At 29.4% G+C, this 18,529-nt stretch overlaps 1 protein-coding gene across 1 annotated transcript; it reads right to left on the bottom strand.

Annotated features, from left to right (window-relative positions):
* Positions 1-14,115: 14,115 nt before the first annotated feature.
* Positions 14,116-17,770, bottom strand: LOC136091213 (uncharacterized). The gene is made up of 3 exons (XM_065818306.1): positions 17,560-17,770; positions 14,501-17,422; positions 14,116-14,362 (listed from the first exon to the last, which is right to left on the bottom strand). The coding sequence occupies exon 2, from the start codon at positions 15,785-15,787 to the stop codon at positions 14,846-14,848; it is 942 nt and encodes a 313-aa protein (XP_065674378.1). The 5' UTR covers positions 15,788-17,422; positions 17,560-17,770; the 3' UTR covers positions 14,116-14,362; positions 14,501-14,845.
* Positions 17,771-18,529: the final 759 nt, after the last annotated feature.

Here is an 18,529-nt window from a genome sequence, read left to right as displayed (position 1 = left end):
GTCTTTTGTTGTTAACGAAAGTAGTAGTATATGCAAACGGTGGCGTTGACGATTACTGAAATGCTTTTATGGTATTTTCAGTTGAGCTGTTTGATAAGTTTAAAGTGTTATTTAAACAATTTGTTTGAATTGTTATATCGGTTTCTTCGGATTCTTTTAGATGAATTTCATAAAATGTTTTTATAAACATTTTTGCCTTTGTAATGCATTCATATCTATCGATATCATTTTTGATAAACTCAAATTTACGAAATTTGAAATCAAGAAAAGTAGCTGCTAAGAAAAAATCATTAGCAAAAATGTATTTAAAACGCCCTTTAGAGACCTTAATAATTCCTTTTGAAAAGTCTTAACTAGTTCTGTAAAAATGGGTTGCAATTCAAGTATTCCATTTAGTAGAGAATACAATCTTGGAAACAGAAATGTTACTGTAACATATTTTTTTCCGCTAAAAAGTTTTGTTAGCTCTTTAATTGGGTGTAACAAATCACATAAATCCTCCAGCACCTTAAATTTATTAGCAGTGGGAAGATAGTCTTTTATATTTTGGTATTCGATGCTTATCATATCCAACGCAGTTTTATTAGTTAATATAGATTCAATCATATCGAATTGGCTATTCCAGCGAATAGCTATATCCTGTACTAACTTTATTTTAGTTTCATATCGATGTGTTTCTTGAACTTCTCTTAACTTTTTTTGTAACATCTCTGAATGCTTAAATGAACCAACAATATGCCTACAGGATGAAATTACCTTGGCGATTTCCAATTTGCCTTCGTTAATTTTATCAATTTCTTTAACTTCACTTTCTGTAATTTCTTTATTAATTAATTTTCCATTACCGTCGTAATCCTTTACTTCGTAACACTTTGAACCATTTTTAAATTTTTTTACTTTTATATCTCTCGTGTTTAAATCGTTAACCACAAGATTCAAACGATGACCAGCACATGGAATCTTAAGAACATTATCATCAAATTTATTTACTGCAGAGAAAATGTTTGCACCTGAGTCAGTAACTAGTGCAAAAATCTTATTACTGATTGACCATTCACTGAAGATTTCGTTTAACGTATTAAATAAATATTCAGCTGTTTTCACTTCAGACATAAACCTAAGATCCAGGTTTCGGTCAACCAGAATCATATTTTTGTCAATAAAATGACAAGTCACACCGAGGTAGCTGTTTTTACTCAATGATGACCAAACATCACAAGCAATGAATGACGTACTATCGAAATCGGCTGATCAGTGCCAACAATAAAGTTTATCAACAACTTGTTTAATTTTTTATGACCAGTCTTTTCAAAACTATTTTCATTACCGCTCTCAATATCGGATATATCGTCATCGTTGAGTAAAATTGTTGATTTTTTAGATATTTTTGAATTAATGCAATGATCAATTGATAAATGGGATTGCATTGAACTGGTCGAACTGTTGTAAGGTAGAATCTTATAACATATACTGCATTTTGTTTGATTCTTTTGGTCTTTTTCAAAATATGTCCAAACGAAGCTTCGTTTTCTTATTCCTTTCTTAATAACGAATTTATTTGTTTTTAACATGTTTATTCAAACTAAAAAGCAAGTAGTTTATTTACTCGTACGCATACAACAAATATTAATAAATTAGTATCTTATGTTTTTAGTAAATGTGTAACACATGTTACTTCACTTAGGTTACTGAGCAATTAAGAAGATTATTATAACTTTAGTTACATTTTAGAGTTATGTAACAAAAAGATTGCTAAGGTATAAATATAATTGTTTAAAATCGTTGTAAATCTCATTTAAATAACCAATAGAGAGTAATTAGCCGTTTACGTTGCAACAATGATTTCATAACTTGCGTTAGAGGCCCTTAGGGAATTGCACATTATAACTTTTAAACATCATAATTATATCATTTAGGAAAAGTGCACGAACTTTTATGTAAATTCTAAATCTAAAGTTTAAACTTAAGTTATGCAAATTTAAAATTAAAAAGTGTTTAAACTAGTGTTGCTATCGACTTTGACTAAATCGATTAAAAGTCTACTAGTCGAAATTAGTCGACTTTGAAAAATCTAGTAGCGGATCTAATCGACTTTGAATTATCTACTAATCGACTTAAAGTCGATTTAGTCGAATAATAGTACTTATACATGCATTTCTAATATCTTTTTATTTGATTGAACATTATAAATCTTTTTAATTTTTTTTTGTTTATTAAAAGCAAATATGACTGTTGAATAGAATGTAGTTTTTTCAGAGCTGGAATATAATATTTGCCCCCTTTCCTTTCATATTATATTAAAAAATTAAAATATAGTATCTCCCTCCATCCCAACGACTTCTTACTTTCAGTGTATTATAAGTTACAAGAGTAACTTATAATACACTGAAAGTAGCTTCACAACGTCTTCAGGTAATTATGTATGGTAACTAGAATTAAATTCCGCCTAAGTTAACAATTCGTAATGTAAACAGTAAGTAACTTGCCGAATCTTAGTTCTAACATAGTATCTAAAAAATACTATACAAACAACCAGGCCTGAAAAGAGGTTGGGAAAGATTCATTGGGTGTGTGTTTGTAAAAATAATATTATTTTCACCTTACACTATTTTTGTATACTTTTTCTCTATTTTTACTATATTAACATTTTATTTATTTTATTTTTTCATTTCTTCAGTATTTTTATAAATAATAAATAATCAAAATTACAAATTTCTTTTTTCGATATCCTAATTAATTTAAATCCAAAATATTGTTAGTTAGCTTCTGTATTTCTGGGTTTACAACTGATCATTTAACGAGGGCTCGCCAAAAAATGGTTTTTCCGCATGCTTTTTGGCATCTGCCTTTTTATAGTCCAAAGATTTTTCTTGACGGCCCTGCATTATTAAACAACTTCATAACATGTGACAAAAATTATTATTCTAAAAAAGCTTTATAGTTATGTGTTGTTTTTTTGTTGTATTTTTTTAGCAGTCTTTACATGTGATTATTAAAAAGATTTTCATACAATATCGATATGATATACAGTGCTGATCCGTTCCGTTCTTTAACTAGGGCTCTAAAGATAATTAAATTGTGAGACCCTTCATATCTAAATAGTTTATTTTAAAACTTATATTTACTTTTATTTTACTATTTTAGATCAAAAGGACTTTTCCACAATATTAAATCATTTAGACTTAGCAAAATTTATCCTGCGTGGCGTTCATACTGTTTTGTTTCATTAATATTTAAGTTGTATAATTTAAAAACATATAAAACAGACGTAAATTACTTGATTTCTTTTATTACTCCCCCCTCCCTCCTCACATTTCGACTAAATCGGCTTTTATTCGACTTAGTCGATTTCAAAAAAGTGTTAGTCGTTCAAACTATAATTTCAAAATATAATTTCAAAAATTTTAATATAAGTTCAAAAGTCGACTTTGGTTGACTTTTGAAAATATATTAGTCGACAGTCGAACTTTTTAATAACATCACTATAGTGATGTTATTAGTGCTAGTTGTTATTAGTGCTGTTATTAGTGTAACTAGTGCACTAGTTTAAATATAGTTTTTAATATTATTTTGAATTAGAAGTTCAAATTTTTTTATTCAATGTTGAATGAAGATGTTTTTAAGTATCTTTATTCAATAATTAATAAGTAAAAACATGAATAAGTGAATAAGTAAAAATTTAAAAAATCATACGTTCAAAATTTACAATTTAAATTGTAAACAAAAACACTTAAGTAACTTTTGCTATAGGTAGGTTTTATTCATTTTGAGAGAGCTAATATTTTATGTAAAACATTTCACCGTGTAGATGTAAGGGGTCATTTGCAAATTATGTCACGCAAAAAACTTTTCAGATCCCCCTCCTCCCTTTTCCACAAAATGTCACAAAATATCAACCCCCTATCTTATCCTGAGGTTTCTAATCCCTGCAAAAGAACCGTTGGGGTTCTAATCCCTGCAAAAATATTTCGAAGCAAATTTTAAAATTTCGAAAGTGAAAAATTGTTTCGATATTATTTTTGGAATTTCGAAATCTCAAACATATTTCGAAGCAAATTTTAGAATTTCGATTGTGAAAAATTGTTTCGGTGTTATTTTTAGAACTTCGAAATCGAAAAATTATTTCGAAAATTATTTTGTGAAAAATTGTTTCAGTGTTATTTTTAGAACTTCGAAATCGAAAAATTATTTATTAAAGTCATCAGTAACAGCAATATTAGCAGAGGAGTAAAGAGAAAGGGCGTGTTCAATTTAATCAGAAACTAATCTAAAAGAATGCCGTCTTAAGGAAAAGGAGAACGATAAAGAACAAAAAAAACCTAATAGAGTGAAGAGGTGCCTAACAAAAGCAAATAAACGAATGGTCAGAGGATTCAAACCTAATTTCTAAATAAATAGTTGAATTGATACGAAATTATATGCCCAAATAAAGCACTGGAGTTTTTGTGAATCAAGGGATAGTAGTCATCAGTACGGAGATCTGACAATAAAACATCCGAATATGAATCAGTCTTACAAAGAGCAAGTCCTGTAAATTTTGCAAGAGGTAAGATTTAAGTGACGGAAAATTATTACGAAGACCATGAATAATTGAGAAAGGTATGTTAAAACAGTTAAATGGTGGTGTGCTTTTCTATGTTTAAAGTTTTCGGTTACTTTGGTTATGGTTAAAGAATTTAACTCACTAATAGTTAAATCACGCATACCAAGCAATGAGTTATGCAGTTGTTTCAGTTTTAAAGATACACCCTTATTAGGAGGTAGGGGAAAGGCGCCTATGATGGCATAGCGCCTATGATGGCATACCGGTCATATTTCCATTAAAATTGGTTTTGGTAAAAAAATGATTAGACCTACATGACTATACTGACTTTACATTAGTTTTACTGAAAAAACGTCCCTTGTGCACAAGTATTGTTTTTATAATCAACAAAAATCGATTTTGGGATGTGCTGTAGTAGTTTTATTTCCTTCATATATTTAAGATTGTGATTTTACTATTAACTGTGCAGAAATGAAGTTTTCATGCATACACCCTTATTAGGAGGTAGGGGAATTTTATATTCAAGTTTTGTGCATTTAGTGGAATAGTTACTTTAATTGTATCTTTTGAACAAAGCAGACACAGCTTGTTTTAATGAAAATGATGACTTTTACCCATGATGGCATACTGACGAGTTGGGGGTGTTGAAATATTGACGAGTTGGGAAAACCTTTTTTTTTTATAAGAAAAACTTATTTTTAAGTAAATTTAAAAGAAAGCGATGCTCCAAAATTTTTATTTGGTCCAAAAAATACGTAAAACGCAATATATCCTATGCGCATGCGCAAAATTTTACAATGCTGGTGTGTAGCATGAAATGGTAAATTAGGATGGTTTCGAGTAATTTCTGGCTTTTCTGAGGGAAGACTCTAAGGTTAAATGAAATCATTAAGTTACCCTCGATCCTAACTAGCCCCATCCTCCCCTATGCCATCATAGGAGCAGTGGTTGCCTATGATGGCATACTTGTGCTTTTTTTTACAATAAGAATAACTTATAAAAAAATAAAACTGATGAAAACTCCCAGGGTAATTATTGTTCTAGATGTAACAAGGAATGTATCCATATCAAAACTTTTATTATTGGTCTTCAGGATACTGAATAATGATGCTTCAAAGTTAAGTATGCCATCATAGGCGCCTTTCCCCTAATAGGAAGAGTTTCATAGGAAAGAGGTACGAGCAAATTTATGAGTAGAACTAGAAGATACAGAACCTAATCTGACCTTGAAAAGTTACACCCTATAACAGTGCTTAAAAATATTAAATAGGATAATTTAAAAATGGATTACATCTAACGGAATACTAGAAAGTAGGATAGATGTAAGTTTTATAATTGAAGTCACTAGTTGGTCACTGAGTTGGTCACTTACACTAAATAAGTGATTAAAGCAGAACAAAAGTATACATGTGGGAACTTACGGGTGAATGAACACCGGTTTAGACAAAACAGAGACCGTAAATCATAATTTACAGATGAGCTAACATAGTAACTTAAAGACCTCCAACTATATAAAAGACAAAAATGTTTCAATGGACAGGAATAGAAAAATCACTATAGACAGGAAGTTGCAATTGTTAAAGTTGATTTTAACGTCTAAAATAAGGCGCATTCCTTACAAAGCTACCTTTACAGCAACCCTTGCAATTACGCAATCATATAGAAAGACTGGGAGCTGATTTATCAGAGTAAAATATTGTAAAAAATTGTTTAAATCTTTATTAAAATAGTCTCTGAATGTACTATGCCATTTAATTGTTGTGTCTTTTTTTGCTTGTCAAACTATGATAAAAATCATATAAGAGCTACGCACGTGATTAATTTGTGGTTAATGCGTTTTTAGGTATATAAATAGCTGAGCAACCGCAGTGGAGCAGTTAGAGTTCTGGAGTTCTTTAGAACTGGAGGTCCGTGGTTTGAAACGGGCTCTCAAAATATATACAACAATGGTAAGGAAAGGAGCGCGAACTTCCTGGTTAACACTTGGAGTACCTAAACAACTGAAAAAAAAATAGTTGTCACCCTCACTTTAGCTCAACTAACCTTGAATTAGGGTAAGTCAACTTTCGCCTCAAATGAAAATAAAATTTTGTTAGAAACTTATTTAGTAAATCAAACAAATAAAAATGAATTTGAATTTTTCAAACTAGTTAAGCTGATGGAGTTTTTTTTTAACAAATAACTGAAACAATCAAACATTGGACCTTTAATCTATATTAAAATATTTGTGAATTTTACACTAATTTTTAAAACTTTCTATAATTAGTTGATTCATACGCTTCAACATTTAAGGTATCCAAATGTCATTGGTATTTAGTCTCACCTACCAAATAAAATATGGGGGAGGAGGGGGTGATTGACGTTTAACTTTTTTTTTTTGGTTACGGAAATCATTTTTTTTCTTTCCTTAATATGTTAAATGTGCTGCCGTGGCGCAATGGTTAGAAATCTGGCTCAGAACCAAGTAGTCTGAGATTCGACACAAGAACTAGCCCAATAAGCAATATTGGCAAAGAAAGAAGCGTAAACTTTCAAGTTAAATGCTCATAACCGTTAGGACTTCTGGAAATACTTTAATAACCACACACGCGCGCGCACACACACACACGCACACACACACGCACACACACGCACGCACACACACACACACACGCTCACACAAATTTGATTCGTAAAAGCGTTAAAACGTTTGTCTCTCCATCAAAGGTAAAGATTTATGAAATAAATTTATAACTAGTAACTATATTGGTAACATAAGTCGCATTATATTAGTTAATAAAATAAACGTTAGGGCAGCAAAAACGTTAAATCAACAAAAACGTTAAAGCAATAAAAACGTTATATCAACAAAAACGTTAAATCAACCAAAACGTTAAATCAACAAAAACGTTAAAGCAGTAAAAACGTTAAAATAAAAGCTCAATCAAATGGAAATATTAAAGACTAACTTCATGGTGGAAAATACTATGGTCATTTTTTATTTTTTTCAATATCTAATGATTCCTAAAAATATCTAAAAAAACTAAAAATTTTTTTTTTTGTGATACAGTTATGTTCTCTTATGGAAAAGTATAGGAAATAATTTGCTTACCAAAAATCGGTATAAGAAGATGGTGAAGATGCAGCAAGGTTTAGACAGTTTTTTATTATATAAGGTGTTATCTAATAAATATTCATTAAAACTTTTATTATATATATGGTGTTATTTGTGTTATCTAATAGATAATTATTGGAACTACCCAAATCCTTTTACTGCTCTTTCGAAAATAAGATAAATGCTGGGATATTTTTTGATCACTTGCTAAATAAATCGAGATCAAATCATTACTACGCTCTGATCAAATTTTCTGAACAAACATTATTTCAATATTCTGTTTTTATTGCTTGCATTGAAGTCTGCATTGCGGCAAAATTAACTCTACTAGGGAAAATAACTCAAGGCCGCTGGTTTTAAAGTTTTTTCAGAGTGTGTTTTTTAGTTATCCTATAATGCTCAGTTCATTACAAAATTATCAACTTTGTAATGAACTAAACTGTTTATTCCAAAAACCAATTACTCACAAAAAATACTGCAGTAAAGTTTAACTTGATTTAATTTAGACTTTAATAAAAAACAAAATAGTCTAAAAATTAAGGCGCAATATTCTATTGAAAATTTAACGCTTTAATAGGATCAGGAACTTCAATTATAATGCATGTTTGTAAAAAATTTAGCTTCAACATAACCACCAAAAAAAAAACATTTAAAAATGATCTTTTGCATTTTAAGTAAATATCGCAGATTTCAAGTAACATACAGCCATATACATAAATCATAATCTTGGTTTCCATTAGTTGTAGAAATTTTGCCCAATAGTTGCGCAACCAATTTTATAATGGGAACATTTTCTAGCATAAGTTGCACAACCTTAAGTCGGCTGTGTATTAAAGTTTCATCATTATGTTCTGCATCTATTGCACGTGTTGTGCAACATTTCTGCAACTATTGCAATCCAAGCTATAGACATCAGCAACTTTCAGCTCCTTGATATAAGAATTTCAAAATTAAACTAGATTGTGTCCTTATTTACTTTAATTATAGTTGTCATTTAGCATATATATTGACATACTCCTATTTAAAAAAAAAATTATGTAATTGTACGTTGTAAATTGTACGTAAATACGTTATAATTGTACTCAAGTGCGTTGTTAACTGAAAGTTGTAATTGTACGTTAATAGAAACATTTATTTGTCATTTATAAACATTTTACATCTTTTATCAATAAAATTTAAATAAAAAAATTATAAATACAAAAATATGTTTGTGTCTGTTAATTCAAGTAAATACTGTTTAACTATATTTTTAAAACAGTTTATTGAAGTTATACTTTTCATGCTTTCATTAAGAACTATGTTCTACAGACAAGGTCCTCTATATAGTAGGTAGACCGTGTAGTGTAGGGGGATTTTGCCACTTTTAATATTATAAGAAAACGATGTTGATTTGGCATAACACCATACTAAGATGATGTAAAATATTTATACGTACGTAAGTACATTGTAAATTGTAGGGTAGATTGGGGCGATTTCGCCACTTTTAATATTTCAACAAAAATATGTTATTTTGGCATAACACCATATTTAGATGATGTAAAATATTTATAATTTTGAAATTATTCATTTTATTTATCATCTAATTCATTTTATGATTCATCATAAAAAGCAGGTGTAATCAAAACGGATATATCCGATCACTTTCCGATATACTTTTCCTTTTTTCAAGATACAAAAAATAATAACTCTAAAATAACAGTCAATAAACGAAAAATTAATAATTTTACTATTCAACAGTTTAAAGACTCACAACATTTGGAGTACCGAGATTAACGCTGAAAGATAAGATAAGGTGGAATAGGATTTACCAAAAATGCAACCTTGGGCATACCAAGAATGCAACCTTGGGCATACCAACTCATCTTATTATGAATTTATAGAAATATTCTTAAAGCACTATGATAATCATTTCCCAATTTTAGAACAAGAATTAAAAGTAAAATCTTACAATGTCATGGATTACCAGAGGTATTAAAAAATCTTCAAAAAAAAAACAAACTTTACATCAAGTATTTAAAAAATAGAAATGAAAAAATCTAAATATTTACAAACAATAAAATAATTTATTTGAAAAAATAAAAAAAAGTTCGAAGAAAAATTACTACTCGAACCAAATAAAAAATGCAACTGGAGACATTGAAAAAACATGGAATACTATAAAAGAAATAATTGGGAACAAAAAAGTTAAATGAAATAGTTTACCTGCTCAAATAGTTATAGATAATATAGAGTACAGTGACAAAAATACGATTGCTGAAAAATTCGACAAATTTTTTGTTAACATTGGCCCTAATCTTGCCTCAAAAATTAAGTCTCCTAATATCTCATTCAAATCCTACCTAAGTCATACCCAGAGCGAAATAAAATATGAAGAACTAAACTACCAAAAACTTAATGTTGCTCTAAATTCCTTAAAACAAAATAAAACTCCAGATATAGATGATATCTGTAGTAGGGTAGTGGCAAATGTCTTTACAACGATAAATAAATCTATATTTGAAATTTTTAAGTCTTCAATTAACGCACGAACTGTACCGGACAAGCTTAAAGTAGATAAATGAGTACCAATTTTTAAAGCAGGTGAAACATACTTAATTAATAAGTATAGATCTATCTCAGTACTCCCTACCTTTTCTAAGCTTCTCGAAAGAGTAATCTATAACAGGTTGTATGAGTATTTAATCCAAAATAAAATTCTAAATAAAAAGCAATTCGGTTTCCAAAAACAACATTCAACTGAACACGCAATCCTAGATCTCGCTAACAATGTATGTGATTCTTTTGATAAAAAACAGTTTGTTCTAGGCATCTTTATAGACCTGTCAAAAGCGTTTGATACTGTAAATCATAATATCTTACTTAAAAAATGGAAAGCTATGGGATAAAAAACATAACCCTTGACTGGTTCAAAAACTATCTAAGCAACAGACAACAATGTGTTTTTTAGATAATTATAAACACTCAAAATTACTAAGAGTCAAGTGCGGTGTCCCCCAAGGTTCCATTCTTGGACCTCTTCTGATTTTAAGATTATGTCTCAACATAATCTTAAATCGCTTTACTTTTCTTACATCCAAAGTTATCTTACGTACGCTAATATTACATGGGAAAGTACACACTAATCCAAATTAAGTACTATTTATATAAGTCAAAAACATGCATCAAGATTAGTTTATAATAAAGATAAACTCAACCATGCTGAACCCTTACTAAAAACCTTAAATGCACAAATTGTTTACCAAATGAACATCTACCAAAATGTACTATTCATGCTTAAATACAAACTTGGACTAGTCCCATTGCATTTTTTAGATAACTTATTTCAAGTTAACTCTAATAGATATATAACAAGAGCAACAGGCAACTTCACACGGCCTAAAAGAAAAACAAAGTTCTCACTGTTTTCTATTTCCTACCGGGGTCCGTACCTATATAATAAAATAATATCAAAAAATATAGAACTTTTAAATAAACCTGCCAACTTGAAAAATAAATTAAAACACCTTATACTTAATATCAACAGTTATATTGACATGTATTAAACTTAACCATAAAATTTATACTAAAATATTTATGTGTATCACTGACTGTATACTATTTCACCCCTTTTGACTATATATAAATATGAAATAGACTTTATTTAACCATTTAAAGAGGTATTTGATGATAAGTCTTCATAGACTTCTACGAGTTTTCCTTTACAACAACATGTATATGAATATATATGAAGTATATTTGTATATATATGAAGTAACAAAAAAATTTCTTGTCTTTTCTTTTTTTTTTTTTTTTTCTTGTTTTTATTCTTTTATTTTTAAAAAATACTAATATTTTATGATAAGAAACACTATTAGTTTACGTTATACTTAGTTATACTTGTTAAACCACTTTTTATTATGATATCTTATACGTGGTAATATTATGTTATATTTTTAATTTGTTTAATTTTTAACGTTGCATTATATTATGTCATGTAGTTGTAACGTAACGGTGTGTAAATTTTTTGAAGTTGTAAAAAAAAAAAAAAAAAGAAAACTATAACCTTATAACTATTGATTGATCATAGTTGCTGCCTTATTTGATTGATATGTTGTAAATTTTAAATAAGATTTGCTGTTTAATGTTATTAATTGATATTATTGTGTCACTCTTGCTCCAAGTGGCATTATTATTAATTTTTTTAAATTGATTGAAACTACATTTAAGAATAACTGCTATGGTGAGAGCTTCAAAAATTTGTTAAAACTATTTAACTGGCGTTCGTGGTATATTTTAAATAGGTTTTTGTCCAAGTAGAATGTTGTGGGGTGTTTTCGCCACAGAATGATAAAATAGTCCCACAGTTAAAAAAAATAAACGATGTACAACATTTGTGCTTTCTAAACAATATTTAATATTATTGTTTATTATTATATAAAATCATTGGACATATATCAGGGATTATAGTATGATAAATTTATTAGAAGTATTTTGAAGATATAATAAATCAATAGTTTTAAATATACTTTTAAAGTGCTTTATACTTCAACTTAAAAATAGTTTTCTAAAATTCTCTTAAAATTTTATATTTAAAAATGTCATTTGTTCTAATTGAAACCATTTCTTATATTCGCATTTCCTATCATTAAATGCTCACCATCGCTTATTGTTAACAGCCATTATGTTGATTAGCATGTTTAAAATACACCATTATAAAATATGAGCATTGATATTTAAAAAAATAGTTACTATGTCAATTGATAATAATTATCTTGTTGCATTTTTACGCTAAGTGCCAAAATCTAAAACTCGCTGTATATTTCCTATGTTTCAGATGGTACGCAAGTATCTCTTAAGGAAAAAGAAATCCTATAGTAATTCCAACCTCCAATTGGCTATTCAAGCTGATAAAGATGGCAGTAAAGTATTAAGTGCAGCAACAACATTTGGAATACCAAGATTAACGCTGAAAGATAAGATAAATGGACGTCGACAATCAAGCTCTGTGGGAAGAAAAACAATGTTTACAAAGCAACAGAAACAAACACTAGTAAACAGGCTTTTTTACATTGCAGATTGTGGATTTCCATTGACAGCAAAGTGGTCAAGGTATAGTGCTTATTTATATGCTAAAAAATTACATCACTGTTGATTACTTCAAAAAATTTGCCCACTTCATGGCATAAATCTCACTTAGATTACTCACTTATGTAAAAAAAAAGAAAATCTTTGGATATATTTTCCAATCCAAGTGACTCGAAGGAGAAAAAGTTTTCCATCAAACAAAAAAAAGTAAGTGGCTCAAGAAAGAAAAGAAATTTTTTGCCTAATCAAACAAAAGCATTTGGCTCAAAGAAGAGAAAACCCCATAGTTTAAAATCATTACTAAATCAAATGCTACCGAGTACATCAAAAGCTTTTAACAGAAACAGCAAAAAACAACTCACTGCTGTGTGTTCGGTGTGGCATGAGTGGATTCATCAGAAGACTGGCTCCAATTCGTTTCTAATCATATACGGGCATGTGAAGTCTGCTTTTGCATCGACATGTGCACAGAATGTGCTTAGTTCGACAAAATATAATTAAACCTTAAGTCTTTTTACACTGGCGAAATCGCCCCATATTAGTGTGTAAACTGGTGTCCTTACAAAATTATTAATATTAAACTATTTGATTATGGCAGGGCGAGTGCAATTATCTGTTATAAAAAATTAGAGAAAATTCCACGATCGTACCATTTTTGGTTCACTAGCTGTTTACCGCTGCAAGTAGTCCATGTTTTGGTTCCATGGACCCAATATCTTGACCCCCAAAATTTAGTTTTTTTTTTAACTGGGTTTTTAAGAGAAACTTTTTGTAAGAACCAGACAAGGCTCAATAGTGACCCTCTTCAAAACCACTAATTTTTTTATATGTTGTTGATATTCACACTAGAAGTTCAATTCCAAAATTTTTACAGAAAATATTCATTGGTTCTCGAGATGTTAGATGTCAAAGTTTGTCATGTGCCGTAAGCATTTTTAAACTTAAAAAAAGTACAAATTAAATACTTTAAATTAGGAATTGCACTTGATTATTGTTTATTGGCTAGTTTAGACTTGAAAATTATAAATTAGATAAAATAAAGACTTTGGCCTGTCTAAATATCATGTATCAAAAGTACGCAAAAAGATATTTTTAGCCTTTTTGAATCTTCGTTTTTATTTAAAGCCGCGAGAATCCCATAATTTTTTTTTTTTAATTATAAATCTTCAACTAGTTAATTACCTTAAAGTATAAAAGAAACTATGGGCAAGTAAAGACTTAGTCGCAAAATCCAACTCAAAAATAAAAGTTTAGTCATTTGGCGCATTTTTCGTGACCACATAATGGCTAAAGACCTGGGTTTACAAGAAATAGTGTAAGAGAAACGTGAGCATTGTTCTTTTAATGATCAGATAAAAAAATAGTGGTTGTGGGGTATGCGCATATTTGATAGTTATTCAAAAAAACATACATGTTGTTTTTCAGTTAATTTCTTAACTTATTTTTTAAGCTCATTTGTTCATTAGTTTGTTAGCTTCTTAAAAATCATTTGTTGCTAAGAAGTAATCGCCAGCTTGATTAATTGGAGTCGGGGGATTTATTTTACATAAGATGTTGTCATCAGAATATACAATGCTATCTTTCTGGTTAGGCCATCAATAACAATTTTTTCCAAAAGATACACTTTTCATGCAGTCAACTACAGTACCGTTTTCAGTTATCTGAAAATATTAAAACAAATTTTAAAAAATTTATGAATAACATAATGAAACATAACACTTCTATAATAAACAATAATTTAAATTTTAATATTGTTATCAATGCTATTAGCTTTTAACTTTTTTAGTTGTTTCGTTTACCTCTGCAATAACTCCTGGATACCATTAATTTTTGTGAACAATTGCCACCCAATCATCTTTCTTCCATATAAAAGAAAATTCAGTTACAAGTTTATGTATTTCTTCTTGATATTTCTCGGCTTCTTCATCTTCAAATTCATTGATATTATTTTCTTCAGTAGTCGGTGCAGTCAATTTTCCAATTCTTAATAGATTACTCCATCTAGAAAACAAAGATCTTATTTGTTGGCTTGAAACGAACTCATCCGGAGTAAGTTATTTTCTTATCAGTGTATAAACTTCTTCTGGTGACATCTTCTTTCCTGTATTTTCTCCATTTATGAAGTATTCATAAAGTAGTTTTTTTTACTTTATGGAAAAAGGAAACGTCTTTCTTGTTGGTAATGCCCAACCTAAATTTTTGAACTTTTGAAAGTTTATATTGTTTATTGGGGAAGGTGTGATCTTAACCGATGCGGTTATACAATTTGAATGAACTTGCGAAGTTGCTTTCATCTTTTCAGTGTAAATCTTTTTTACTTTATCTAAAGAAGAAAATTCTTCAAATCTTTTGTGCTGCCCTATCAACATATGTCCCTCTAACTCGATAATCGTTTCAAAATAATCCATACAACCTTTCTCCTGGCAAAAATGTAGTGTATTTAAACCATAATTTCTTTCCTTATTTTTTCCCAGAGTTTTTCGCTGAAAGTTTCCTTCAGTACTTGTGAATGGAACAATCAATTCAATTGATGGTTCAATTGAAAGGTTGTTGTATAGCACTTTAACTCCTTCTCCAATTTCATAGTATCGCCACAAAGTCATGTAGTCTTCTTGGAACTCATAGGAGCGGTAGTTGCTTATATTTGGAATTTTAGGACCAGTTAAAGTAACATTCTCAGTTTTTGCAACGCTAACCATAGCATTTTTGATGCCATATCCGTATTTCACTGCTTTTGCAACATCTTTTGCTGTTACTATGTCATTGCCAGCATCTACATAACTTCTCAATATTGTTTTAGCGGGTGCACTTTCCCTATCGCATTGGTCTTTTCCACAGCAAGGCTCATTAAAGTCGTACCGAAAAAGTTTAAAACTTTTATTTTTGCAGAGTTTGTTCATAGATTCGACTAAACAGTTAGCATTATCTGATTTCGCAAAAATATTTACTATTTTTTGCTCATCTAAGCGAAACTGATTTAGAACTGATTCAGTAATAGAGATAACAGAGGAAACACCTTGATCACATCGATACACAATTGTTAGGTAAATGTGTTTTTTAAGTCTTTTTTTTTGTAAAAAAAACATCTATGTGCATACTGATGCCTTTCTTTCTAAAGTAGTCCTTCTGGCTCTCTCAAAATTTCACGGGCAATATTTTTTGTAAATAGTCTTTCAACCAAAATTTGTCATCTAGTTGTTTATATGCATCATCCTTTGCTTTTTTTTGCTGTGCATCTCTTAGTAAGTGCTCCATATACTCTGTGATGCTGCTTATTAAAACTTTAATGTCATATAATACATCATCACCAACATTATTTTCATTTCCTATCTGGTTGACTTCATCTAAAACTTCAAGTAATTCATTGCATTCATAGCATACAGAACCAAAATGCTACATGATTGCAATTTAATGTTTTCAGGATCAAAAAGGGCAAATCTAGTTGAATGTGTTGCAATTTCATTTTCCGAATCGCTGCAATGAAGCATATATTCAATTTTTAATTATCTTTTTGATCTTTCGAGTTTCTCAACATAGTTGCGAATTGTTCAAGTGTTGCAAATGCGTTCATCCTAGCAGCAGCTGTGTCATTTAAACCAGCGAGACATTTTCTATGAGAAGGTTTAATTGCATTTAGTATTCGCAATAAACTTGATTCGGACAGAGGTTCGTATCCAATTTCTTTGCAGCTTTTGCAATATGAAGCAATGGTATGACTGTTTTTTGCTGTTAAAATGGCACGGGCTACAGTTTCAACATGACCACTGTCATACTTTATTATGGAAATACTATAAGAAACGTCTTGTAATAATCACTGGTAATACTCACTTGAGAAGAGAAAATCTAAAAAATGTTCACATTTTGGAATTGAAAGTCTACTAAAATTTTTTGGGGTAGTACAAACCCATTTTGCAAGGATTTCCATTTTCTGGCAAGTTCTATTTTATATTTTGTGCATGTAAATGTGTCGCATAAAAATTGCTTTGTGTATTTATTATGATCAATAAATGCCAAAATTATCAGTTGACTTGTTGCGTCACTGTTGTTATACATTTTCACGAGTTTTTCAATTTCATCCGGAATTTCTGTTTCGGTATTTTCATTACCTTTAAGCACTTTCAAAAACTCTTCCGATTGACCAGGTGCAATGCATTCTGCAAATTTATTTCTCAAGGTCTCTTCCATACGTTTATATTTCGATTGCATGTTGCTTTGTGGATTCATTGATAAGCTCAAGTTTTCCTTCAAATTGGAATTTAATTGGACTGGTTCCAAGACAATCTGTAATATTTTCTCTGATTTCATTTGAAGTATTGAGTTCTTCTTGATTTTGTAAAAACTCATCTGGTATAAAATCAATATTATATGCTGCTGATGTAGATTCAAGTTCAGTTTCTATTTTTGTTTCTTTTTTCTTTGTCTCGGAAGTGTTCCTTTCGATGACGATCACATATAATTGAATCAATTGGAAAGTATGAATTATAACAGGAAGATATTTGAAGTGTCATAGATATTGGTGTGGGTCGCCCTAATGTTGCTTTCTTCCCTGTTTGTAGTTTGTGATCAGAGTCCATACATTTTTTCCCTTGTTTCTATCCTATTCCTAATGTGTAGCGATGATATGCACATATTTTCTTTACATTGTTAAAATTTCTGTTTAATCGATTTTCAATCAGAGATTTTTCGTTCCAATCACAAGCTAACTCATAAATCTTTTATACCTTAAAACCAATTTTATTATTTTGTTACTATCTTTTTTATTATTCAAAATCTAATTATTAAAACCTAAATTTAGCATTTACAAGATACAGTTATAAATCCATTTAAGTACAAGTTTTTACTAAAATTGAAAAATTACCTTTAGGTTTGTAAGATGTGGTTGTATATTTTCAGTGAGTTGGCTTGTTTCCAACATTTCGTCTACATTTGGAGTAGATCGCGTGTAAGATCCACAATTATTCCATTCAAAGCAACAACATGTTTCGTAAGAAATATTTTTATCTGACATTTAAAAATTTTTTTTTGAAATAAGTCAAAAAGATAAACTAACTATACACACACAAAACATCGGTTGGGTTTACGAAGCGATTTATCAAATAGTAATCATACTCAAAATCATACTCAGGAAAAATATTCAGAGTAAAAATTATACTCAAAAAACATGATTTGAGCTCTTTCTGTTTCTTCCATAAAACATTTATTATTCAAAATAGAAATCATCAATATTAAGTAGTTTTTAGATACTATTGCAATAACCCATAGGTACTTTTTATAAATAAGATTGGTTAAATGTCAGTACCCATTTTTGAAAATCAAATTTTACTGTAAACCCAGAGCTTTAGCCATTATGAGGTCACAAAAAAAGCGTTAAATGAATTAACTTTCATTTTTGAGTTGGATTTTGCGACTAAGCCTTTACTTGCCTATGTTTTTTGATATTCTAAAGTACTTAACTAGTTAAAGATTTGTAAATAAAAAAAATAATTATCGAATAATCACGACTTTGGATGAAAACGAAGATCAGAAATGACAAAAAAATCATTTTCGCGTATTTTGAAGCATGATATTTAGACGAGGAAAAATATTTTATTTAAAAATATTTTATTTTGGAACTGAGCATCCAGTATGAATAGCAACATTAAAAAATTAGCAATTTTGAAGAGGGTCACTCTAAAAAAGTTGTATTTTTGCCTGATTCTTACAGAAAGTCTCTCTTAAACTGTTTTATCTAATAACTAAAAATCTGCCTGTGTTATTTCACACTCATTGAAACAATAATATATTTAAACTAAAATATACTATAATTGTTTGATTTTACTTATTTGCAT

Source organism: Hydra vulgaris, chromosome 14, assembly GCF_038396675.1.
Source record: "Hydra vulgaris chromosome 14, alternate assembly HydraT2T_AEP".
Classification (NCBI taxonomy): Eukaryota; Metazoa; Cnidaria; class Hydrozoa; order Anthoathecata; family Hydridae; genus Hydra; species Hydra vulgaris.
Note: the sequence above shows the minus strand (reverse complement) of the source record. Positions and strands in the feature narration are given on the sequence as shown.